At 43.6% G+C, this 27,424-nt stretch overlaps 1 protein-coding gene across 1 annotated transcript in view; it reads left to right on the top strand.

Annotated features, from left to right (window-relative positions):
• Nucleotides 1-27,424, top strand: part of MYPN (myopalladin) — a 68,881-nt gene that overhangs the window by 36,250 nt on the left and 5,207 nt on the right. The window contains exons 11-17 of the mRNA XM_032232236.1: nucleotides 218-344; nucleotides 12,809-12,901; nucleotides 17,806-18,027; nucleotides 24,791-24,940; nucleotides 25,243-25,325; nucleotides 25,528-25,654; nucleotides 26,843-27,050. Of these exons, the coding sequence (XP_032088127.1) occupies nucleotides 218-344; nucleotides 12,809-12,901; nucleotides 17,806-18,027; nucleotides 24,791-24,940; nucleotides 25,243-25,325; nucleotides 25,528-25,654; nucleotides 26,843-27,050 (1,010 nt within the window). The remainder of the gene's footprint in view (nucleotides 1-217; nucleotides 345-12,808; nucleotides 12,902-17,805; nucleotides 18,028-24,790; nucleotides 24,941-25,242; nucleotides 25,326-25,527; nucleotides 25,655-26,842; nucleotides 27,051-27,424) is intronic.

Consider the following 27,424-nt stretch of genomic DNA (forward strand, 5'->3'; position numbering starts at 1 on the left):
TCCCAGCACCACATAGTGGAAGCACTATAGATTTTTAACATAGAGCAATATGGAAAAGGAGATCTATAAAGACTCAGAGGTATCACAGGATTCAAAGACCATCCAAGATAGTAGTCAGCTTCCAGCACTTTCGAGTCTTCTTGTTTTTGTCCCTCAGAATAGCTGATGGATTAATTCAGTGCTTAAGCAGGTGTTAAACCGAGTCTCAATTTCACAGGGGAAGCCATGGAATGCTGAAGAAAAATCTCAACCCTTCACAGTCATCAACAGAGGATGCCGCTGTTGTGAAAGGTTTAGAGAAACGGCTGCATTTATGGAATGATGAATCTTTCCGCAGTCAACAGGTTAGTTTGCAGGCTACTGTTGAAATGTGTGTGGTGTTGAAATATCAAAACCTGGGGGTGTTACACCTGGAAAAAGGGGAACCTCTTAGGTACTGTGTTTCCCTGAAAATAAGACAGGGTCTTATTTTCTTTTGACCCCCCCTGAAATAAGCACTGGGCCTTATTTTTGGGGAGGTCTTATTATTTTTTAGGTACAGGATGGAGCGAGTGTAGTCACCTCATGGCTGCTGCTGCATTGCAATATTTTAAGGGAGGGCTTATTTTCAGGGGAGGGCTTATTTTAGCACAATCCAATTGGGCTTATTAACCAGAGAGGTCTTATTTTCAGGGAAACAGGGTAGTGTGGCATTCAATGGGCAAATGGTGTTGATTGCATCAAAAACATACACTCCCACACCAGGGGTGGGCTGCTAGGGGTTCACAAATGTCCGTGTGATCCTCTAGCTAGGATTCTGCCCAGTTCAGTGAACCCCCAAATGCCACCCCACCCTTCCCCTCCCCTTCCAGGAGTCTCCACGCAACCCGTTCATCATGCCAGGTAAGTGCAGGGCCCACACGGAGGCTCAGGGAAGGGGTAATGGGCCTACTGGAGGTTCCAGAATTCCAGAAATGGGCCTGTTCCAGCCTCCAGAGGGTCTCCGGAATTTTTGCCCTCCCAGAGGTTCAAGGAAAGCCTAGCCTGGGGAGAGTGAAAAATGCCCCCCCCCCATGGTGCAGGAGGCTGACTAGGCCACACCCACCATGGCCACACCCACCCAGCAACAGGGCAGCGAACCTGTTGCTGCAATTTTTGAAGCCTACCCCTGTCCCACACTCTGTTCCAAAGTCCCAAACATGGGGAGGATTTTATAGTGTGATCATACAAAGTATATGTGAATGTTTCTTGCTTACAATCACTATTTATAGGATACCACAATTTGTCTAAAGCAGGGATGTTCTATGGACTAATAGACTTCAACTTCCAGAATTCCCCAGCCAGCATTCTTGGAGTTGAAATCCACAGGTCTTAAAGTTGCCAAGGTTTGACACCCCTGGTCTAATTTGTCAATGATTAATAGTTGTTTATACCAGAGCCGTAAATAGCATGGTTTCAATTATCTTGGAATCAGCCATTTCTCCCTCCCGACGAGGGGACTTAGCTTGACTTGGAGGTGAATCTTTAATTCTGAATGATACCTACTCAATCACTAACTACTTCAATGACGTCTAGTTGAGAAAATTCTCTCACATTGCAAAGGTGAAGGTCCCATCTCAGTGCCTTCTTAAATTCTGGATGGTGAGCAGGATCGGGTTTAATCCTGGCAAGATGGATTGATTATGGCATCCATTTTGGTTATTTTCTATCTTTGATTGGAGATTAGATTGCATCATCCTGCATGGGTTTATTTTGTAACTTGTGGGCTCGTGGTTCCTTAGATATGGCTAAGAGGCCCTTTGCACAATTGCATCTGGTGCAACATTTATGACTTGCCTTTGTTGGGAGGCCCTGTTCACAGTCCCTCCTGTCTTAATCGCCTCTTGTCTGGGCATTTGCAATGCACAACCCCAAATGATCCTCAATGCAGCAGCACAACTAGAGATGGGTTCTCCAGGTTCTCCTATATAAGCTTTGAGAGTTGTATTAGTTACTGGTTTCCTTCTGAGTACCATTCAAGAGGTTGGTTGTCATCTTTAAAATGTTACATAGCTTACAATCTGGCTATTTTTCCTGTCTACCTTCTCTTGATGACTTCTCACCCTGTAAAATGAGGAATGGTGGGATCTCTCCAGGGATGGGCTTCAAAACTTTTAGCAAGGGGTTCTCTGCCTGGTTGCTGGCTGGGTGTGGCCATGGTGGGCATGGCCTAGTCAGCTTCCTGCACCAAGGGGGGGGAGGGGTTTGCCCTCCCCTGGCTCCAGAGGCTTTTCTCAAGCCTCCAGGATGGCGAAAACGGCCTCCCCAGGCTCCGGAGGCCGTTTCCAGCCGTCCCAAACTTGTGATAGGCCTGTTTTTCATTCTCCCAAGCCTCTGTGTGTGCCCTGCGCTTACCTGCATCCAAAACAGGCCATATGGGGACTCCTGGGAGGGGTGGGGAGGGCAGGGCAGGGCCAGCCAGGAATGGGATTTGAGGGTTCTACGAACTGCACAGAATCTTAGCTAGAGGTTCTCCCGAACCCCTGCATATCCCCAGCAGCCCACCCCTGGATTCCTCCAAGTTCCTCCTCTTCAGGAGTGTCATCTTCGGGACTTTTCTCAGTAGACCTATCACTTTCTCAGTAGAGCATCACCTGATTGGTTTTGCAGAAAGCCATTAAAACTCAGCTATTCCAAACAGATTTATTGTGGCTTGTTATGATTTGTATTAAGAGGAATGCTCCTGCTACGGATTCCTGTGTCCTATTGATGTTCCACCCATGCGAGGGCTGCTGCTGGTCCTTGTTGCATTGATTACTACTTCAGTTTTCTAATGGAAGAGTGTAAACATCTCAGAATCCTGTTTGGTATGACATAAATTGCAGGAAACAAGAGAAACATGCTTAATATGGAATGCGTCAACAATATACATCAACAAGAGATCATACTGTACATCATTAAGACAAGGTTATATTGATATTTAACTGCTGTTACCAGCCCAATCCATAGGCTGAGGCCTAACTTGCTTTTGCAACATTGCTGAAGAGATCCCTGTTTCTCCCATTAGTTTTCTTTTTAATTAACAACAAGCAGTAGTGCTAAGCTTATTCTTCCGGAAGAAATAAACCACCAGTTTTTCCCAGAATCCCTTAAAAATAAGGACCCAGAGGCATTCTGGCAAAATGAAAACAGCAGCCGGGATACTGGTCCTTAGCAGGAGGGCTGCCAGCTGTCCCTGCTGCAACTGCCAAAGAAGGATCAGAGGAAGGTTGAAAGGGGGATCAGGAGGTAGAACGGTGCACCTGCTCCAGTCCATCACTGATCTTGTATACAAGATCTTGTTTATTTATTTCTGTATTTAATATATTTTGTTAGACAAGGAACACAAAACTAGAGGTGGCTTGGGAGCTCATTCCTCAGCTTCAAACAGTAACACCAGATATTTTCTTGGAAACTTTCATAGAAGGTATCACCAGGGGGAATATGGAACCTCAGGATATCAGCCATACAAGGTTGACCAGAGCAGGAAATCAAATCCCCAAGAAGGCTAAAACTATTTTTGTTGAGATGGGCTATAATAACAGAATCTTTCAAGTCTGAGCATCCTATACCTATACATTATTTCTTGTTGTTGTTAGTTGCAAAGTTGTGTCCAACCCATCATGACCCCATAGACAACATTCCTCCAGGCCTTCCAGTCCTCTACCATCCCCCTGAATCCATTTAAGCTCATGCCAACGGCTTTGGTGACTCCATCCAGCCACCACATTTTCTGTCGCCCCCTTCTTCTTTTGCCTTCCATCTTTCCCAGCATTAGGGTCTTCTTCAGTGAGTCCCTCTGCTATAGTCTGAGCTCTGAGGGAAGGCACGGAGACCAATTGCTGGAACAACTGCTTTATTTAATAACTAACAATGAACAAACAACACTTTAACCTGACAGCTCTTATATAGTGGAGCTGTCAAAACAGTTAACCAATGGGAAACCTGGAATCTTCCCACCAGACTGGACCAATAAGAGCCTGCCAATTACTGCCAATTCGCAGCTGCCCTATCTCCATACTGCGAAAGACTCCAATAGCCTGTGCAAGGGTTCCACAACGGAAGCCTTGTGAGGTAAAAACATGGCGCAGAAGTTTAAAATCCCCAAAAAGGCTTGCAGCTCTGTTTTATTGGTGGGGGCTGGAGCCTTTTTTTTTTTTTAATAATATATTTTATTCATTTTTCACATTCCATTTGCAATCACTTATATACAGGGTATTTACTATAAGAAAAGAAAAAAAAAGGAGATAAAACGAACAAAAAAAAGGAAACACAACTCATCATTCACAACCCCACCTAACCCTTCCATCCTCCATACACCCCATCTACCCCCTCCAACTTTCCTTTCTCCCTCTAACACTCCCCTCCTACTTCCCTTTCCCCTCAAGCCTTCCTTCTCCCCTTATTCCCCACACACCCTCCTTACATTCCCCTTACTCCTTCCTTACTCCTCCCTCTTCTTTCCCTCTACCTCCCTCCTTGGTGTATGCCTTTATTCGAGTGTTGTTTGATCTGATAAAAGTAAAATGAACCAAGGAAAAAAAAATAAAAGAAAAAAAAGAACCACCGTATATAAATACATTCTTGTTCTTATTAAAACTATGTTAACACCCCCCCACCCCCCCCACAAATCCCCATCCCTAATCCTCCCGACTTCCCAGGGCCCACACCTGGCACTACCTTCTGTCTAAAATATCTTGTATACATATGGATTAAAAAATAAAAGTAATATGTCAAAAGAAAGAAAAACAGAAAAAAAGAAGAGAGAAAAGAAAAGAGAAAAGAAAAAAAGAAAAAAAAAAAGAAACCACTCTTTGTGTTGATCTCAGCCCCCCATCTTTATCTATGCTTAAATAGTATAAATCATTCTATCTATATTTTATTCTCGTCTCTTACTTCTTTGCTATTTACCCCAACCTTCTGTAGACTCTCCCGTTCCTCTTCCTAAACCTTATGATCCCTTCCGATAAAATTTAAGCAACGTGGTTCATGCCACATATTCAAATTACTTTGCAGAAGAGTAATCAAGCTTTCCCTTCTAGTAAAATTTAAACAGCGTAAATGATCTTTCTTAACCTCCTTTTCAAACAGTAATTCAAAATAATCTAGCCAAACTTCCCCTTCTTAGTAAAGTTAAGCAGCGTAGATCAAATATTACTTTACACAGAAATCAACTTCTATCTTAAGATAATTCCAACCGACTTTCTCTTCTAATAGGATTTAAATAACGTAGTTCATTCCACATGCATTTTACCCTCATCCCTTACTTGTCTGATATTTACCACTATCAAATTTATGCTAACATTTGTTTAAAATCTAACTCAAAGCAATTTCAACCAACTTTCCCTTCTAATAAAAGTTAAATAGCATGGATCATTCCACATATTCAAACAATACTTTCAGCAAGAGTCAGTTAACCTTCTGTTTTAAAATAGTCCCTTCTAACAAAATTTAAACAACATAAATCATTCCGCATTCTTTTTACACCTATCTTAAGATAATCCCAACCGGCTTTCTGTTCTAATAAGCTTTAAGCAGCGTAAATCATTCCACATATATTTTACCCTCATCCCTTGCTTGTCTAATGTTTACCACTATCAAATTTATGCTAACGTTAATTTAAAATCTAGCTCAAAGTAGTTTCACCCAGCTTTCCCTTCTGATAAGAATTAGTCCGCTTTTTCTACCGGAGAGAGGTCTCAAACCCCCATTCAGTCCTTAACTTTGGCGAATATTTGGAAATGTCTAAATCCTCGATCTCCGTTTTTCTGCTTCTCCGAGGGAGGAAAGGCTACCCCCTCCATCTTGCAGCCACATGGCCTGCCACTTGCCTTCTCCTTCCGCTTGTCTCTCCTCTCTTCCAAGTGAGTCAGGAAGTCCCGCCTTCAAAGTCCTACAGTAGAAATCTTGAGCCTCCGAAACAGAGTTAAGACGAAATCTTTGATTCTTAAATGTAACCGTGATGCCGGCAGGGGCCTCCCATCTGTATCGAATCTGTTGACTCCTAAGCTCTTTAGTTAAAAAGGTGTAGTCCCTTCTTGCTTTCAACATCTGGAAAGGTATATCTTTGAAGACAATCAGGTCCTGGTCATCAACTCGGAGACTGTTGTTATGAAACTTTTGCACAATCGCGTTTCTAGATTCTTTTGTAGAGAAATGTATAATTATGTCCCTCGGGAGCTGTCGCTGTTCCGCTATCAATGAGTTCTGGCGATAGATTTTCCGAATCTGCCAATCAAAATTAAGTCCCGGGCTTCCCACCGCATGGCTGAAGGCTTCAGCAAAGGTCTGTTTCAGATTCTCTTGCTCCTTTTCACGGAATCCTCTGACTCTTATTGCAAATGCCTTCCTATTAAAATTTATCATCATAAGCTGTTGTTCAGTGTCTCTAATTTTTTGTTGTAAAATTTGAATATTGGTAGTCAAATTAAAATTAGCCTTCTCCAAACTTTCCAGTTTGTTCTCTATTTCAGCAGAATAATCTGACAGGGCAGACACGGCTGCAAACGTGTTCGCCTTCATTTGATTAACTTTAGACTTTAAATCATCATATAGTTCCAATACAAATTCCTTAATTTCTTGTTTAAAATCATTAAACATTTTAAAGAAATATTCCTGTGTTAAAAGTTCTCCAGTAGAAGGCATAGGAGACAAAGGCTGTGGTTCCAGTAAAAATTCTTTAAATTCTTTAGACACATTTGTAGCAAGGCGCTTCTTTGACCTGGGTGCCATAATAAATACACAAGTAAGCAGCGCTTTGCTCCCCTCTGTTTCCAAAGAAGAAGAGTTTATTTTGTTAAGGAGCGGTCTGCAGGAAGGTAAAACCGGCTAAGTATATCCACTATCAATCATCCACGGAGAGAAATCGCCATTTTGAAATCCATTTAGACAAAGAAGTCTCTAAGACAAATGGTGCTGGTATTTAAGATAGTAATAAAAACATAAATCTCACAGGAGTGGGACCCGCCCGTATCAATTCTAGCTTGAAAAAAACTTTGTTTTGTCCTGGGGGGGGCTAGCCTGTCTGGGGCTGCCAAAAAAAAAGGCAGCTGAGAAGAACTGGCTGGAGATAAAAGCTCCGCTCCGGCTGGATCTAATCTCTATCCACAGCCAAAAAAAGAAAAAGGCTGTGGCTTACGAATAGACCCTAGCCTACAGAGCTACTCCCTGCCCCTTTCTTAGCCAAAAAGGGGTGCTATCTATGATCTTATTTAGATATACAGACCAGATCTCTGAGGAGCTCGGTGGAGCCCTCCTCGGCAACAGGCCACGCCCCCAGGAAGTCCGGGGCTGGAGCCTTTTTAATGACTTCCACCTTTGCAGGGGTTGGCTGGATGTCTCAGGCATCTATGTGAAATCCCAGGAAGTCTACGGATTCCACCCCAATGTGGTGCTTGGATTTTTTTGAGTCCCGCCTTGCGGAATCTTTGTAATACTGCCCTGAGTTTAGACAGCAGAGCCTCCCAACTTTGTGCTTCTATCAGCACATTGTCAAAATAGGGTAACACCCCTGGTAGCCCATGGAGCAGCTGCTCCGTGATGCTTTGAAAAATGCCTGGGGCTACACAGATTCCAAGCTGGTGTCTGCAGCACCGGAACGCTCCGCAATGTGTGACAATCGTTTGAGTGTCCGCAGTAGCGTCATCCACTGTCAATTATTGGTAAGCTTGAGCTTAGTCAAGTTTAGCAAATATGCTGCCCCTGCTCAGTGAATGCAACAAATGTTGCATCATAGGAATAGGATAAGGATGCACTTGAAGGGCTTTATTTAAAGTCGATTTGTAATCAGCGCAGATCCTAATGGATCCATCTGATTTGACAGGTATAGGGGTCTCCCACTTAGCATAATCTACAGGCTCTAACACCCCCTGCTGCAGTAGCTTGTCTAACTCAGCGTCTACCTTACTCTGGAGAGTGAATGGGACCCACCTTGCCTTCAAATGGATGGGGGTTACACTGGGGTCTAGATTAAAAGATATTGGGGACCCTCTATATTTACCAAGAGACTCACTAAAGACTTCTTCAAACTCCCTGGCCAGGTCTTCAAAGTCAGTGGCGCAGTCAGTGGCATGGATGTCTGTAATGGAAAAACCGAAAGCTGCAAAGCACTCCAACCCCATTAAGGTAGCCCATGGTCCATCCACCACCACTAATGGCAGGGATCCTTTAAATTGGCCATATTCCACAGTGAACATCCCATAGCCTATAATTGGTATCGGATTATTTTTGTAATCCCTTAAAAAGCAGCTGCCCTGGGCCAAATCATTTTTTTTAACTTTGGGCAGCAGCCGCTTGAGAGTTTCCCAAGCTATAATTGATTTGGTAGACCCAGTGTCCACCTCCATTCTACATGGAATCCCCTCAATCAGTACACTGATGAACAAATTCTTGCATCTGGCACTCCACACAGATGCAGTATTGACGGTGTCCATGTTGTCCTCCTCTCGGTCTATGGCATGGCAATCATCTTTGGTCTGGAATGGACGCCTGTCCTTAGGTTGGTTGACAGGGTGATCGGTCGGCTTATCTTGACTTGGAAGAGTGGCGTGGCACACATAAGCAAGATGTCCCATTTTGCCACACCGGCGGCAAACAGATGACTTGAAGTGGCAATTTGATCGCATATGATTGCCTTCACAGCTAAGGCAGCCCCTCTGAGGAGATTTTGCGGGAGGCTTCCACTGGCGGTTTGCGGTCAAATTTAAATGGCTAACATCTTCAGCTGTCCATTCTTCATCCTCATTTTCAGCCAACAGTTGATTGACCATGGCTGCAGCTGAGGGCTCATTGTATGCGGCTTGAAATCTTCGAATTTCAGCCACGGATAGGTCTGACTGTTCGGCCGCTCTTGCCTCATCTAAAGTGATGGTCAAATTTAAATCGGACCTGGCCAGCAATCGGCGCTGAAGCCGCAGGCCCATAATGCCACAAATTAGCTGTTCTGACAAGGCTTCTTCTAAATCAGGGAAATTGCAGCAAATTGCTGCTCTTCTCAAAGAAGCCATAAACTGGTTTATGGATTCAGTTTCTTTCTGCCTACACAATCAGAAAGAATATCTCCTAGCAAAACGTGAGGGAGGAGGAGTGTAGTGTGCCTTCAATCTGGCCAGTAAAATGTCCCATGGCACAGCATGTACAGAAGCTGGGGCACCTAGAGCCTGGGCCATGGAAAATGTTTCTGGGAAATATCCCCTCTTCCTTTTGGTAGATATTTCAGCAAAATCATGGGCTAAAAGGAAACATTCGAATTGCAGCATGAATGTTTCCCAAGATTCTTTCTCCTCAGCGAAAGCCTCAAAAGGAGTACTGCCGTCATTTTTGCCATAGCTTCTTAATTACGAGGTAATTCTGAGAGATCACTAATAATTTCCCTCAGAATCCCCCCTTCATCGCCAGTGCTATAGTCTGAGCTCTGAGGGAAGGCATGGAGACCGATTGCTGGAACAACTGCTTTATTTAATAACTAACAGCAAATAACAACACTTTAACCTGACAGCTCTTATATAGTCGAGCTGTCAAAACAGTTAACCAATGGGAAGCCTGGACTCTTCCTACCAGACTGTAGTTGTGTCTGGACCAATCAGAGCCTGCCAATTACTTGACTGACTTCCCGGCCGTAGTCATGGTGATCTTCCTTCTCATTAGGTGGCCAAAGTATTTGAGTTTCATCTTCAGGATCTGGCCTTCTAAAGAGCAGTCAGGGTTGATCTCCTCTAGGACTAACCGGTGTGATCGCCTTGGAGTCCGAAGGACTTGCAGGAGTCTTCTCTAGCACCATAGTTCAAAGGCCTCACTTCTTTGGCACTCAGCCTTTTTATGGTCCAACTTTCACAGCCATATATTGCAACTGGGAAAACCTTCCTTCTTATAGTTCGGTAAATTATGGCAATATCAGTCTGAGGCACTTATAAATGTTACTGGACATTCTGCTTTAGCTCCTTTCTACTGAGCTTCTACATATCTCCATCAAGGACATCTTACTTGTTCTCTACATTGAAGCCCCCACAGCCATTTCAAAAGCCACTTTGCCCAAGATTGCTTAAATTTGAAGGCAAAGTTGCCCCTTCTTAAGGGACAAAATAATATGTACATTACATATCTAAAATAGACACATCATGATTGTGATGGACTGATTATTGTTCTCATTATAGTTTCAAGCAAACATTCAAAGGCAATTCCACACTAGTAACTTACTCTGCCATATACAGGTAGTCCTCAACTTATGACCACAATTGGGGGCACAATTTCCATTGCTAAGCAAGGTGATTGTTAAATGAATCATACCCAATTGTATGCCTTTTTTTGCCACAGTTATTAAATTACTGCAGCTAAGTGAATGATACAATTGTTAAGCAAATCTAGGTTCCGCCCATTAAACTTTGTTGAAGACTAGCTGGGAAAGTCACAAATAACAATCACATTATCCCAGGATACTGTAACCATCATAAATACATGCCAGTTGTTGAAAACCTGACTTTTTATCATGTGACTGTGGGGATGCTGCAGCAGTCATAAATGTGAGCACCAGTCATAAGTCACTTTTTTCAGTGCCAGTTTAACTTTGAACAGTCACTAAATAGATGGTTTTAAGTTGAAGAGTCATCCAGCCATTGTTGTGCAATATATCAACAATAAAACAGGTTGGTTTGTTCTTTAATTTCCATAGTTTAGTTTAGTTTAGTTTAGTTTATTGTCACTCCACTTTGTACAATGAAACTAAATGTGACCTTGATGTACAATGACAGTTCAGGTTGTGGTTGTTATGGAATCATGTGCACTCATTTAGCACAACAGCAGGTCATGGCTGGTTTCCTCATTGACTTTGACTTATTGGAAGCTGGCAGTGATGATCACAAGTGGTGATGATGTGACTGTGGGAAGCTGTGATCATTGTAACTGTGTGGCGGTTGCTGAGTGCCCCAATAGTGATCCTGTGGCTATGGGGACACTGTGACAGCCACAACTTCAAGGACCGTCCATAAGTCTTCTTGTTGAGTATGGTTGTAACTTTGAATGGTTGATGAAGAAGAAGTTGCTAAGTGAGGACTAACTGTATAGTCAAAAGCCCTTTCCTGTCTTTCATGGTTGACAAAGCATAATGATAACCCTGATAACAACAATTGGACTGACTACTTGGTGGGCTCCGTAGTGCCCTGGGGTCTCTGGCCTGCTGGCAAAACCATGTCTTCATGCTTTTTGAAAGAATGTCAGTGGTGGTGGTAGTGGTGGGGGCAATAGCAATAGCAGTTAGACTTATATACCGCTTCATAGGGCTTTCAGCCCTCTCTAAGCGGTTTACAGAGTCAGCATATTGTCCCCAACAACAATCCGGGTCCTCATTTTACCCACCTCGGAAGGATGAAGGCTGAGTCAACCTTGAGCCGATGAGATTAGAACCGCTGAACTGCAGATAACAGTCAGCTGAAGTGGCCTACAGTACTGCACCCTAACCACTACAGCAACCTTATTATTTCTGCAAGGATGATGTTCCATATATATCTTCAATTCCTCTCAGCAGTGACTGAGTGATGCTATAATATGTCATAAACCACTAATTTGAAAATGGTCTATGTTATCCTTCTCACTTCCTCTTTTATTAAAAGAAGCCCATTTAGGCTTGCATCAAAAAGTTAACCAGTTTCAGACCTGGGAAATGAGATACCATTTGAAAATTCCAGGATTGTAAGAAAGACTGGGAAATTTAAAATAATCCCAGAAAAGACATCCAGTCCTTCCATATGGCTGCCAAGGAAACTACATGGATATTCCCAAGTCATTATAAGGAGAGAGCCTGATTTGAGGGAAACTTAGTTTTACTTTTTCTTTGCTTTTTGTTGAGTAAGATAATGACCACTGAAGCAAATGCGATTCTGCCAGGGAAAATGATTCCTTTAGAATAGTAAATGCCAAGAGGAAGATGAACACCTCAGCATGCTGCACATCGTAATAGGAATTGTTGACAAAGACATTAAATGAGCAAAAGACATTAATGGTCTGGCACATCTGGATATGGAATCCTTGCTAGTCCAAAATTGTTCAGTTAAGAAAATTGAGTGATGATATTTTTGTCTCTATCTGAAGCATTAGTCTATTGAAGGCAATAGATAGACAATAATGAAATTTTGCAATGGTTTAATGTGCTTAATATAAGGGAGCTGTTTTTAAAATACTAGTTGGAAAGAAGGTTACTATCCAGACGCTAACTGAGATACCGTGTTTCCCTGAAAATAAGACCGAGTCTTATATTATTTTTTTGCTCCAAAAGGTACATTAGGTCTTATTTTCTGGTTAGCTCTTATTTTGGGGAAAATACGGTACTAATTGTGTCTATCTGGCTGATGATCTTAAGTGGGGCTTATTTTTGGGGAGGGGTTATATTACGAGCATCCTGAAAAATCATGCTAGGGCTTATTTTCTGGTTGGGTCTTATTTTGGGGAAAACAGGGTATTATCTGAGAAATACATATGAAATGGATATGAAAAACCAAACATTGCAAATCTCAAGCAAGGTGGAACAATGATGGTGGAGGGTCTTACTTTTGGCAAAAAGAGAAGGACAATTTGTGAAGGAGGGAGCATACAAAGAATGGGAAAATGGCAAGCACATATATAATATGCAACCTGTAAAATATTCTATGCTACCTCAGTTAACTTAAATAGATTATACTATCTAGTAGCAATTAAATCCTAAGTTTGCTTTTACCTCTGAAACTACCTTCTGTTCTTCATTCTTTCAATAAAATAATGCCCATAAATGTCATCATAACTTTTTCCTCATGCAATTTTCCTCATTCCTCGTTCCCTCCGCCAGAAAACAGCCTATGATGAAAATCTGGCTCGTGGGCTACAGGGACCCAGCCCTCATTCCCCAACTTTCAACTTTACCGCTGAGGAAGTATCCCAGGTACAGCCTTCCTTTCCCACACATGTGTGCCTCATATGTACATATGTTCAGTAGAATGCAAAACCTGAAATTTAACTTCTGCCATTGAAACGAGGTTGGGTATTTCTTACATTAAAATGAACTGTGATCATGGTAAGTATTTTAATAGCAGCCAAAGGTGTTAATTACAAGAAATCTGGGTTCAAAGCAAAGATATTCCGTAAACTACAAAAAAGGTTCAAATTCTAAAACCCTGTTGGAACATGGTTCAGTGTGTTTGCATTCTGACCAGAGGGCTTTCAAAGCAGCTTATGAGTTAACTGTTGTTAATTCAACTGTTAATGTTGTTAACTCAAGATTCACAATCCATTACATTCTAAAGTTAGTTATAACATTTCCATATTTTATTGTGATGCATTTTTAGTTTACATATTTTCAGTGTGCAGCCTTCACTGCAGTTAAGAATCCCCACCCTGGATCAATTCTATAGACTGTGCTTTTGATATTTCTTATAGAGCAAAAATGTTCTAGCACCTTGACATAAAAACTAAATATTACAGAAATCATTGTATGAGCATTATAACTGCCCAGGTTTCTTTTATTTTGCAAGGTAGCCTTCTGATGTGCTGCCATGTATATAATCTGCTTCAATTATTCTCAAGTCCTTACGGTGACGGTACTGAACCTAAATTATGTCAGAGTCTCTGAAACTAAAAATTTATTTATTTATTTAATTTATAAAATTTATATGCCGCCCAATCCCAAAGGACTCCGGGCGGCTTACAAAAAAAGAGAGAGAAAAAAAAACAGTTTAAAATCACAACACCACATACATTCATTCTAATCGGGGCTGGACCTCAACAATGAGGTCAACAGCCTGCCAGAACAGCCAGGTTTTTACAACTTTCCTAAAGGCCATGAGAGTGGGTATGGTCCGGATCTTTGGGGGTATCTGATTCCAAAGAGTCGGAGCAGCCACAGAGAAGGCTCTCCTCCAGGGGCCCGCCAGCCGACACTGTCTGGCTGATGGCATCTGAAGGAGGCCCAATCTGTGGGATTTTACTGGCCTCTGGGAGGTATGTGGCAGTAGGCGGTTTCGAAGGTATGCTGGCCCTAAGCCATGTAGGGCTTTAAAGGTAATAACCAACACCTTGAATTGCATCCGGAGACCAATTGGTAGCCAGTGCAGCTCGCAGAGGAATAGGTACAATAAAGAAGATCTGAAAATAATCTTTTCTTCAGCAAAAAAATGTGATTTTTTTTCTCCAGGACTTCTTTCCAATCAGTTCTGCCTCAACTCCCATCACAAAGGGTCCTTCTAGATTGGTGCAGCGTACAAGGATAGTCTGACTAACTTTACTAATGCCTCAGTGGTGGGTTCCGGATCCTGTTCCAACCGGTACGATTGGAATGGGCCTGGCGGTATCCATATGGACACGCACAGTGCATGCATGCGTCTTACCGCTTCCATGAGCCTCCTCGAGCCTCCATGCCACTCCAGCTGCTCAGTGGAGTGTCGCACAGGTGCTGTATGCACCATGCACGTGTGCGGAAGCGTGGAAGCCTTAAAAGACAGGTAAGGAGCTCGGGTGAGTGAGTGGGCCCTCCGGAGCACCATACAGGAACGGTATCCAGTGCTCCGGGCAGGCTCCGGTACGCCCATACCGGGGCGTACCACCTGCAACCCACCACTGTAATGCCTCTCCTCTGTTCTTGGGCTATTCTTTTCCTTGTCTGAAGAGCAACCAAAAGAGGAAGCAAAAAACAGAAGGCTAAGGATGACAAACTCATCCCATGTTGTCAGGATGGGTATGTGAGAATAAATGTAGACTATGCCAAGATGATTTCAGAAAGGAGTGCTTTAGGGATGAAAATATGGTGGGGTGGAAGTGCCTTATGATTTCCCCATCAAGCAAACAGCTTTTTTGGAGTGAGGGATTTCAATTAAGAAAACTTCATGGAGATAGTTGAACATGATTCTCCTTGTTTTAGGACCCTGATTAAATTGAGAAGTGGGGATGGACAATTCTCATATATACAATGGGGAGATTTCCAATTAGGATCTACATTTTGAGTACAAGTTCATCCTACTCTGAACTTCATCCTGCTGATGTTATTATTCGCTCAGTGGAAGAGCAAGTAGACATCTACATTCACTTTTCTTGATCACAGGGACACCTACATTCACTTTTTTCTTTTATATTAGTTCTTGTTAGTTTTTAATCTTCTTTTCAAAACTCTTGGTAAAAAAAAAGTACAAAAAAGTAAGAGCTATTGAGACCAGAGATCCATTTGGTACAATTCCTCACCACCAGCTTTAAAAAAAATTGTAATGAATCAGGCATCTTCAGCTCATGTTCTTTTACTGGAATCAAAGCTAGACAGAGATTCAACTTCTTATCTCAACATTCAATATAGCAAAGTTGAAGTCAATAGTAACAAAAGTAAATACAAGTTGGTAAAAGTAGATTTGAAAATATTTAATTTGCCATCTTAAGTGTCTTTAGCATACAAATTCTGGGAGTTGAAGTCTACATGTCTTGAAGTTGCTGAGGTTGAGAAACACTGAATTAATTTCCAGTAAACAGGAAATTATAAAATACTTTATGTTCATGGTAAACATTCAGATTGCCTATTCTATTTTGAGTAGATTATTGCTTTATTTGTATATGTATTATTCTTGTTATTATGACTGAGTGAAGTTGCTTGTTGTTATTTTCCACATAGGGTCTTTGTGACCTTGGACAAAAAGCAACCCTTTTATATGTTTCCAAAAACATCAGTGTTTGCACTGAAATGTGTGTAAAAGTGATAGAATTATTTCATTGTTGCTCAAAATTAAATATTCCTTTAAATATATCATCTATTGCTTTGAAATAAGGAAATTATTTTATGTCATTTAAGTTCCTTGAATTCCTCTTTTTTGCAATATTGATGTCTCTTCAGCCTGATAATTCTACTGTGCTTCTTCCTTTATTGAAAAAACAACTAAAACAATGATGTCTATTTTCTTTCAATCAGGACCCTGTTTTGAATTATTGTTATCAAGTAAACCAATTAAAGGGCAGAATATAATAAAGTCACACTTTTTTCACACTTCTGATATGAGTTTGTCCTAAAATAAGGAGAATTGCTTTTTGGTCTTGAAGGATGTTCCAGAATGCTGGAGGCTCAAAAGCCACCAGTGAGGGGATCATGGGTTTTAAGAAATAAAACTATAATATAGCCATTTTAGAGTTTACATTCCACATTTTGTGAGCTTTCATTTTTAAAATGGTGAGAGACTATATTTCCAGCACTTAAATCAGCGGGTGTTGTTTGGATTGCAAAAAGTAGCCACATGTTGCCCCAATGGAGACCTCTTAAATCAGCGGTCACCAACTGGTGGTCCATGGACCACTAGTGGCCTGTGAGAAAATTTTGATGGTCCGCAGAAAAAATATTTGCATTTTTTAATATATAGCAATAGCAGTAGACTTATATACCGCTTCATAGGGCTTTAAGCCCTCTCTAAGCGGTTTACAGAGAGTCAGCATATTGCCCCCAACAACAATCCGGGTCCTCATTTTACCCACCTCGGAAGGATGGAAGGCTGAGTCAACCTTGAGCCGGTGAGATTTGAACCGCTGAACTGCTGATCTAGCAGTCAGCTGAAGTAGCCTGCAGTGCTGCATTTAACCACCGCGCCACCTCGGCTCTTATAATATTGCACTAAATCAGGGGTCCCCAAACTACGGCCCCTAGGCTGGATACGTGCAATGAACGTTTGTTTTGTTGCAGAGGGTCTCCCCCTTTGGGGCCTTTTTGTGTGGGTCAGAGGGGGGAGAAATTCTGACTTATGGTCTGCTGCAGCCTCCTGGTGTGGGGCTTTGGGCGAAGGCTGGAGGGAAGTGCTGCTGGTGGCAAAAAGCTGGAGGGCCTTGTACCAGTGGGACTGTATCATGGCCTGGAACTGGCTGACCGTCTTCCCTCTGCTTGGAAAGCCTATGCTCATAGTCTTCAGTGAGCTGCTTCTGCTAAGCTTCATTCTTGGTCAGATCCACTTTGAACTGGGCCAGTTGTTTTGCCAACTCTTTCTCACGGTGGCAGCTTAGCTCCAACAACTGCTTCCTGTTGGGGCCCTAAGGAGCCTGGATGGGGAGGCGAGGAGTGGCTAGGAGGGGAGGTGGGATTACAGGCCAGCAAGGCACCCCTCGACTGACATCAAATTGGCCATGCCCATCCAGTCACATGACCACCTAGCTACGCCCACCCAGCCGGTAATTAGGTAGATTATATTAGTGGTCCACGGGGTTTAAAATTATGAATTTAGTGGTCCCTGAGGTCCGAAAGGTTGTGACCCCTGTCTTAAATAATGGTGGGTGAGACCCATAATCGCCTCCAAATCTTTATCTAGGCTACTACTGCAGAAGTAGGGTTGCCTATTGGCAAGAGAAGAAGACACAATGTCTTCTGCATTCTGAAGTGGTCAGTTAATTATTGGATCTTGCATCTAGAAGCATCCCTATTTAAAAGCCTAATCTGAAATTATCCCTAGACCAGAGGAAGTAGAGAAGCAGCAATGTCAGGGAACAGAATTCCCCCTCCTTCCCCTTTCTAATTGCATCCTTCATACAGAGATGGAGGGCAGAGCCAAATGTAGTTTGGTTTATTTTCTGATGGAATCCTATGACAAACATTTAGGGAGATGAAGCCTCCTATCGTTTGGAGCACAAATGAATAGAGTAAGAGATTTTCCCTCCTACTTAGCCCCACACTGTTTGTTCTTATGGTTTAAGTTTGCTGAATCTCTAATAATCTGAATCTTTTTATTATTGTTTTTGGCCATATAAGAGCCATTACTTTGGGCAGGGGGACTATATACCAAGAAATATTTATTAGGCTCCAGTGAGATATGTAGACTTGATTCAACTATTGTTTTGCAGGAATACAAAATTTCCAACTTTGAGCAGAGATTAATGAATGAAATAGAGTTTCGGCTTGAACGTACTCCGGTGGATGAATCAGATGATGAGATCCAACATGACGAAATCCCTACCGGCAAATGCATTGCTCCCATTTTTGACAAGAGACTCAAGCACTTCCGTGTCCTGGAAGGATATCCAGCTACATTCACTTGCAAGATTGTTGGAATCCCCATACCCAAGGTAGGGCCTCCGAGCAGCAGAATACGAATGCTTCTCGGCAATTTCTCATGTCGGTTGCTTTGATCTACTCCTATATAAAGAACTTTGCCCCCATGACATTTAAGATTAGATTAGATTAACAGAGTTGGAAGGGACCTTGTAGGTCATCTAGTCCAAATTTGTATTTGCAGAAAGCAAGGAAAGGTTGCTGTGAATGCACCCCTCCAAAAAGATTCCCTATTTTGGAGAGTTGGGGGCCATGCAGATAAGCAGGGGAAATGTAAGAAGACTTAAGAAGCAGAATGGAACGCGGTGGCTCAGTGGCTAAGATGCTAAGCTTGTCGATCAGAAAGGTCGGCAGTTTGGTGGTTTGAATCCCTAGTGCCGTGTAACTGAGTGAGCTCCCATTACTTGTCCCAATTTCTTCCAACCTAGCAGTTCGAAAGCATGAATGCAAGTAGGAAAGTGGGGACCACCTTTGATGGGAAGGTAACAGCGTTCCGTGCGCCTTCGGTGCTTAATTATGCCGGCCACATGACCACAGAGACTTTTGGGGAATATCGCTGGCTCTTCAGTTTTGAAACGGAGATGACACCATCCCCTAGAGTCAGAAATGACTAGCACATATGTGCGAGGGGAACCTTTACCTTTAAGAAGCAGAAATTATTGTTTATTGGTTGCTCAGAGTCATTTCTGTGAACAGAAACAGATTTTGTTTGTAGAAAGCCTATGACTCTAAATATTAAAAAAGGATAGAGTGCTACAGAAGTCATGACAATTGAACTTTGAACTTGAACTTTAATAAAATTTGTATGCCGCCCACTCCCTTGGGACTCTGGGCGGCTCACAACAAAGTAAAAACATTTAAAATATTTAAAAATACAATGTTAAAAATTAATACAACAGTCATTCCATCAGGTGGGGCTGGAAATTAATCAACAGCCCCAGGCCTGCCAGAACAGCCAGGTCTTAGTCGCTTTACGGAAGGCCGGGAGAGTGGTGAGGGTCTGGATCTCTGCGGGTAGCTCATTCCACAAGGCCGGTGCAGCTACAGAGAAGGCCCTCCCTCAGGGAGCTGCCAGCCGGCATTGTCCGGTCGACAGCACCCAGAGGAGGCCCAACCTGTGTGATCTTATTGGTCGTTGGGAGGTGAATAGCAGGAGGCGGTCTTTCAATTCCTCTTAAATGGGAAGATCTTGCCTCTTAGGTGGAACCATTGTGTTTCAGGAGAGCTAATACAAATTGGCTTCTGTGTTTTACTTCCACTTTATTTTTGTGCTTCATAGAAGAGCAGGAGGCATGTTACCATGTGTAGATCCTTCTTAATTGCACACTACAGAAAATATGATGTTCATCAGCCATTGCTCAGATATGCAGTGTGAAACACTTCCCCAATTTAGTGGCCTTCCGACTCCCATTATCTCTCAATGGGCATGGGTTTTGTCTATCATTTCTGCAAGTCATAGGATCTGAAATCAAACAAACTGAGAAGTCACCATGATGGCAAGAGGAACCTTAGGAATTTTTTCAATCAATAATTACAGTATCAGGGAATCCCCATTATTCAGCTGCCCAACCTTCCAGAGAGATGCAAGACCCCACTCAGGGACTGATGACATCACCAAGATGGGAAACTTTCTGGAAAACTGTGCTTTTTCCTGCTAGAATTTAGTGATGGGGATGGGAAAAGGTCTCTGACTTGCTCCACTCCCACCCTTAAGATAAAGATAAAGGTTCCCCTCGCACATATGTGCTAGTCGTTTCCGACTCTAGGGGGCGGTGCTCATCTCCATTTCAAAGCTGAAGAGCCAGTGCTGTCCGAAGACATCTCCTTGGTGATGTGGCCGGCATGATGTCGAAAGCACACGGAACGCTGTTATCTTCCCACCAAAGGTGGCCTCTATTTTTCTACTTGCATTTTTACATGCTTTCGAACTGCTAGGTTGGCAGAAGCTGGGACAAGTAATGGGAGCTCACTCCGTTACGCGTCACTAAGGATTTGAACCACTGCGCTGCCGACCCTTCTGATCAACAAGCTCAGTGTTTTAGCCACTGAGCCATCACATCTCTTAAAGCTACTCCCAAACATGGGACAAGCACATCAGGGAGCTCTGTGGGCGGCACAAATAAATGGTCATATATAGCTCTGATTTATGGACTGCATTGGCCCCTTGTTTCAGAGAATGGTGTATGTCACATTCTGAGCATGCTCACCATATTCGTGTATTGGCGGGAGAAAGCCAACAGTTGATTGGCTAGCCATCTGACAGCTTGGAGTATAAAAGGGAGCTGTCAGATGGAAGCCTCAGCTGTTGCCTGTCTCCGAGCTGGCTGTTCTGTTAGCTTGTTACCGTTATAAGGAATAAACTTCTTAGCCTTTATTCCATCTCCGCCTCAGTTATTCCGGCAACCACCCATCGTTCTCAGTACAGAACACTGGTGACGAAGGTGGGATCGCCGAACTGAGGTTTCAGAGATAGCTGGTCACTATTGAGCTGAACGTCGCTAGCCGAAGTCACTAACTGAAACTGAGCTCTGTCACTTGCGATGAGATGTTGCAATTGGCTCCTGACAGGAATGGCCACTTTAATGTTCACACCTTTCAGCCAGGGTTCTGAGACCTGGGAATCGTACATAATATGATTCGAATGCTTCCTGGTCACGGATAATTTTACAAAGTTAACAGATGAGAGAAAATGTGCCTACTTCTTGTCAGTCTGTGGCCCAGAGACATTCGACACCGCAAGGGCCCTTACAGCACCAGCACCAATCAAATCAGTGCCATGGGAGCTATTGATGACCAAGTTCAAGAGCCATTACGCGCCATCGCGGTCCAAAATAGCCCGCCGACATGCCTTCCACCACAGGAGCCAAGCTGAAGGCGAGTCAATAAACCAGTACATGGCAGCCCTGAGAGCAGTGGCACTCCATTGCGAGTTTAAAGACTTAGACGACGCCTTACTTGACCGGCTGGTATGTGGCGTGAGTGATATGCAGCTGCAGCGGTGGCTGTTGGCAAAGCCTAACTTGTCATTTCAATTTGCATTAGATGAAGCCCACGCAGCGGAATTAGCAATGCAATCGCTGGCGGCTATTCAGCGGAACCTGCTGTCACCAACCGACAACAGGTTCCTGATCTCAAACGTGGCCTCAGTCCATCAAGGGGATGTGAGTGAAGAGTCAGAGCCTGAGGAGACTGATGACATTAATCGCTTAATGAAGCAAAAAAAGAGCTGGCCTAGCGGCAAGGGTCCGTTTAAACCTGCCTGTATGGGTTGTGGAGGCAACCATGTAAGAGCTGACTGCAGGTTTAGAGAAATGTCTTGCCAGTATTGTGGCCGAAAAGGGCATATTGCCAGAGTATGCCGTGCTTCTTGGCCAATGACAGCTCTGCTTGCTAAAACCCAGCATCCACGATGGTTGCCTGCCAAATTGCCCAAACCGGGAGATGACTGCCATGCGATTCTCCACCAGGCTCCCAACTCTAAATCAATCAATTGGCAATCTTGCCATACCATCAAAAAGAAGATCCAATTGACTGTCTCCATCAAAGTGGTGCCCTGTCAAATGGAATTGAACACTGGCTCAGTAACGTTCATTGTGTCCTGGAGCACCATTAAAAAACTGATACCAACCATGACAAAATGCCGCCTTCAAAAGTGCAATTTGACCTTACGGGACTATCAGGGAAACCTGATTCCCGTCATTGGCATTAGTAAGTTCATGGTGCAGTTCAAGGGATTCTCAGGGAGATTTCCCCTAATTGTCATAGAAGGAGCGTTGCCTAGCCTCCTGGGGCTTGATTGGTTTGAATCCCTTGGCCTTCAGGTGAGCAGAATCAACAACATCCAGCAAACTGACTTGGACAATTTCGTCAAAGAATTTTGCAGTTTGGGGTCAGCATTGCCCCAGACTTGTTTCAAAGCTTGATGGAGCAGTTGCTCCATGGACTCAAAGTAGGCGTTGTCCCCTACTTTGACAACGTCCTCATCTCTGCAACCAGCTGTTCCAAACCTATGGCCCGATTTCATGCAGTCCTCCATCATTTCCAGCAAGCAGGTTTAAAAGTCAAATGCAAGAAGTGCAAAGTCGCTGTACCCCAGGTCGAGTTCTTGGGGTATCTCGCCAATGCCACTGGTCTCCATCCAACTGCAGCCAAGACCAAAGCGATCCTAGAGGCCCCGACTCCAACAACAAAAGCCGAGCTCCAAGCCTTCCTTGGGTTGCTAAATTTCTATGCACTGTTCCTGCCCCACAAGGCTTCTGTGGTTGAACCACTTCATCGCCTTCTAGACCAGAAAGCTCCATGGGTCTGGGGCCGAAGAGAAGCCGCAGCATTCAAAGCAGTTAAGCAATTGCTGACATCTAATGCTGTCCTCTCACATTAGACAAAAACTTGGCTCTACTTCTGGCTTGTGACGCTTCCCAATACAGAGTTGACACTGTCCTATGCCATCAGCTGCCAAATGGCACTGAGGTGCCAGTGGCATTTTTTCCTGGACACTTTCTCTGGCCAAAAGAAACTCTGAGCAGCTGGACAAGGAGGCCCTAGCCATCATGGCTGGGGTTAAATGCTTTCATCATTATTTGTATGGTCGCCGGTTCCAGATTGTCACCGACTGCAAACCACTGCTTGGCCTAATCGCCGATGACATCCAAACTCTGCAAGTGCTCTCCCCCCACATGACCCGCTGGATTGTGTTCTTGGCCTCCCATGATTATACTCTGCTGCACCACCTGGGCAAGCAAATTGCCCATGCCGATGCCTTGAGCTGATGCACCCTCCCCGTGGTGCTTGAGGATCTTGTAAGAGCCGAGGTGGCTCAGGGTGCAGTACTGCAGGCCACTTCAGCTGACTGTTATCTGCAGTTCAGCGGTTCTAATCTCACTGGCTCAAGGTTGACTCAGCCTTCCATCCTTCCGAGGTGGGTGAAATGAGGACCCAGACTGTGGGGGCGATATGCTGACTCTGTAAACCGCTTAGAGAGGGCTGAAAGCCCTATGAAGCGGTATATAAGTCTAACTGCTATTGCTATTGCTATCTTGTGCCTGCTGCCTCTGTCCTCTTGATTGAGGACCTTAACCTACCAGTTACTGCTGCTGACATCGCCCGGCAGTCCGCAAGGGACAAGGTAATTTCCCAGGTCTTAGATTGGGTACAGCGGGATTGGCCACAGGATGCCATAGGGCCAGATTTCCTCCCATACAAAACTCGCCAGCATGAACTATCTGTTCAGAGCAGCTGCCTTCTATGGGGTCACAGGGTGATTGTTCCCCCCTCTAAGAGCTGCAGTTATGACCAAACTCCACTGTGGCCACCCCAGAATCGTCCACACGAAGACATTAGAGTGCAGTTACCTGTGGTGGCTGAAGTTAGATCAAGACATTGCAGCCTACATTTCTGGGTGTCCCTAATGCCAAAGCTCCCAAGAGTTACCACCCAAAGCCACACCACGCGAATGGGAACGCTCCAGCTCTCTGTGGTCCGCATTCACGTTGATTTTGCGGGGCCCATACAGGGACAGATATTTCTCGTGGTGGTTGATGCATTTTCTAAGTGGCTAGAGATAGTAAGAATGCCATCCACCACATCAGAAGCACTTATCGGGCCCTCAGGAAGTTATTTGCAACCCATGGGCTTCCAGATGTTCTGGTGTCCGACAATGGACCCCAGCTTACATCAGCTAAGTTCGAGGGATTCCTGGCAACCCTTGGGGTTCGCCATGCATTAATTTCCCCATTCCACCTGGCCAGTAATGGCCTGCCAGAATGCATGGTGCACTCCTCAAAAGAAGCACTCACTAAGATGGGCCCAACCAATTGGCAGGAACGAATAGATACCTTTTTGTTGGCCCATCACAACATGCCTTGCCCCACTACCAACATTAGTCCCGCTATGTCAGTCTATGTCAGAAATTATGTAGGCCATCCCCTGCAGCTGCTGGGCATTGTGGCTGACCAGACGGGATCCTGTTCCTACAGAGTAAAGCTGGACAATGGTTGGGCGTGGCAACGCCATCACGATCAGATGCGGGCCAGAAGGGGCCAACTGATGCATCAACCTGACCTGTTCCAGCCAGAGCCCAGGGACGCGGCAGGGAGTGCAAGCATAGCACCACCAGATGAGCCTGCGGCCTACCCAGAGATGTTAGACGCCGACTTACCATTGGAGCCGGGCCGACCCCTGTTGATTCTTGGTCCACCGCCGCCGCCACCATCCTGCGAATCCGGGTCCTTGGAGAGTCGTCCATCCACTCCTGCAGTCAAACCTGAGCTGCGTCACTCAAGCTGGGCTAGGCGGCGCCCAACCTACTTACAGCACTACGGCTGCGTGAACGTGGTGGGAAGGAAGGTCATGTTCTGAGCATGCTCACCACATTCATGTATTGGCAGGAGAAAGCCAACAGCTGATTGGCTAGCCATCTGACAGCTCGGAATATAAAGGAGAGCTGTCAGATGGAAGCCTCAGCTGTTGCCTGTCTCCGAGCCAGTTGCTCTGTTAGCTTGTTACTGTTATAAGGAATAAACTTGTTAGCCTTTATTCCTTCTTCGCCTCAGTTATTCCGGCAACCACCCATCATTCTCAGTACAGTGTCTGTTTGTCATGCAGCTAGTTTATTCCAAAATTTAAATCTATTTGCTGCATTGTTTCATGCAATCTTTTTACTCTCAAATAAATAGTCCCAATGAATTCAATGAGATTTTCTTTTAAGCCAATATACATAGAATTATAGTCATCAATACAAGGTTACTTACAATAGATGTTTCTTTAAAAATCCCCCAGGTATACTGGTTTAAGGATGGCAAACAGATTTCAAAGAAGAATGGACATTTCAAAATGATTCGAGAGGGGGATGGAACTTGTTCTTTACATATTGAAACTACTACAAATGATGATGATGGAAACTATACATTCATGGCTGCAAATCCTCAGGTACAAGTTCCTATTTACACACATACATTGTTTAAACTTAAGAGGATGAGGACAGACACAGACATTTTGAAAGTTCATTTTAATGATTGATTGATCAATTGCTATCAGTTGGTTTTGAATCTAGCAACAATGGCAATAACTCCAGTATAAGATTTATAGTTGTAGAAGTATAATAAGATTTTTGTCTTATTTCTATAAAAATAATCAGCCTTACATATCACAAATGAGATATAGCAATGAAGAATGACCAATACATGATGAATGAACAAATAACATTTCTTCTCTCTTGCATGTTCTGGTAGGGAAGAATCAGCTGCTCTGGTCGTTTGATGGTTCAGACTCCTTCACTACGGGGTAGATTATCAACACCTATCCAGTCTCACAGGTAAAAAAAAAAAAATTAAAAAAGTGTCTGATGCTAAAATATAGCCTATGTGGTTAGCATGAGTTTTATTTGGCAAATTCAAGTTGTGAGTTTGGAAATCCTTAATTTCTAAGCAGTGAAATTCAGGAGATCATGTTTTCTTATATCTAAAAGCTCTTCTTTATGCACACCTAGCCAATATTCTGATGTGTTTGAAATGCAGGGGAAGGTCCCGTGTATCAGAAAGAGATCGGGAACCTCTGCAGGAACGGTTTTTCCGGCCATATTTCCTGCAGGCACCTGGAGACATGGTAGCCCATGAAGGCCGGCTTTGCAGACTTGATTGCAAGGTATTGGGGTTGGGGGGGTATCTTTATTCACCAGCATAAGGGGTGCAGATGGTGCACTAGTAATAGTTCATTATTATTTGCATTTACTATTTCCTCATACTCTCTCAGAACACAAGCACAACCAGATAGCTTTTGTTTGAGACAAGTTAAGGAAAGCGATTGGTGGATTTACAACAAATGTCAGACTGTGGGAAGTTATCATCCAGCCCTCTCCCAGAAAAATGAAATATCCTAGGAAATCTTGAAAAGGCAGAATATTTCTCTGGATATTAAAAGAAAGAAACATGTTTTAAAAGACAGAATAGTTGCCTGTAGCTTCTTGCCCATCCCCACTGTTAATGGGCCATTAAGAAGGTCAAGCTAGTCCCTTTTACATAATAAAGACTTCTCCACTGCAGCCCCAGGGGGGGATGGGAGTAAAGGCATGATAATATTGGCCCTTTACTCAACTGACCACATGGCATCTGAGAGCTCAACTAAACATGGATTCAAAACACAGCCCAGAGAGTTGCCCCGGCATGGCCCTATGGAAGTCTGACGACCAATCAGAATACATTTCTTACACAGGAACAGGAAACAGAGAGGTGGGACTAAATAGGTTATAAAAAGCCTAGCAAGCCGCTCCCTAGGCCCTTCTCTTCTTCTCCACCAACACTGAAGCATTTGATCACCTTTCCTGTTCAGGGCTCAAGCCATGTGGCCCTGTCCAACAATAAACCATCTTTCCAAGCAGCCTCCATGTCTCCAGTGTCTTTTTCCCCACTTGGAGCTGAACCCAGAAGGACATTTCTTTCATCAAGATGCTGCCATGAAAAACACCCATTGGTGACTGTCATTAACACAGGTTCCAGCTGTTAGATGCTGCATGTGTTTATCTTTATTTTAAGGTTTAACATTTAATGTAGGCCTTGAATTGTGTTTTTCTTTGACATTCAGTTTGCACATCACAGGGAGCAGGCTTGAGGTTGGTTTGGTGCATTTGTATCCAAGCCAACTGTTGTTTAATAAACCATGGTTAATTAAGACTTATACAACCAATTATGATTCCCCATGATGCAGGCCTATAATATGATTTCTTTTCTCTGGTTTTCATACATCATTTGTTCTACAAGAACAATGAATTTGGAATGGATGTCACTAATATGAAAAAATATGTCACTTGCTTACGACTGTTTTCTCCTCTGTTAGGTAAGTGGTTTACCACTGCCAGATCTGATGTGGCTCCAGAATGGCAAGCCTGTGTTACCAGACGCCACTCACAAAATGCTGATCAGAGAAAATGGAGTACATTCTTTACTTATCGATCCTCTCAGACAAAGTGATGCTGGAATCTACACTTGCATAGCCACCAATAAAACAGGGCAAAATTCCTTCAGCTTGGAACTGTCTGTTGTAGGCAAGTCTTTATTAGATGTTCTTCTTCACCCATCCTGAGCATTAGATCATTTGTGTACTTCATGAACTAGAACCCCTGTGGCTGAAAGTTGAATCATATGAAAATGTTCTGTCACGGTAATGATGATTTAAAGCTGACCATCCATTGTAAGCCTGTAAATTAAGATGATGAAATGAGGATGAGTCAGCAGAAGTATTGCTGCTTTAAGAAGCCAGGTTATTGCCACTTTAAGAAGCTGTCTATATAAAGGAGGCCATGAGAGGGCGTATCTCTCTCTCTTTATGTATCTTTCTCCTTGTGTCCAGTATCCCTTGCTAAGTTCTCTGTGTAGAGTTAATAAAAAGATTGATTGCTTGTCAGGTATTTACTACCAC

Source organism: Thamnophis elegans, chromosome 15, assembly GCF_009769535.1.
Source record: "Thamnophis elegans isolate rThaEle1 chromosome 15, rThaEle1.pri, whole genome shotgun sequence".
Lineage (NCBI taxonomy): Eukaryota > Metazoa > Chordata > Lepidosauria > Squamata > Colubridae > Thamnophis > Thamnophis elegans.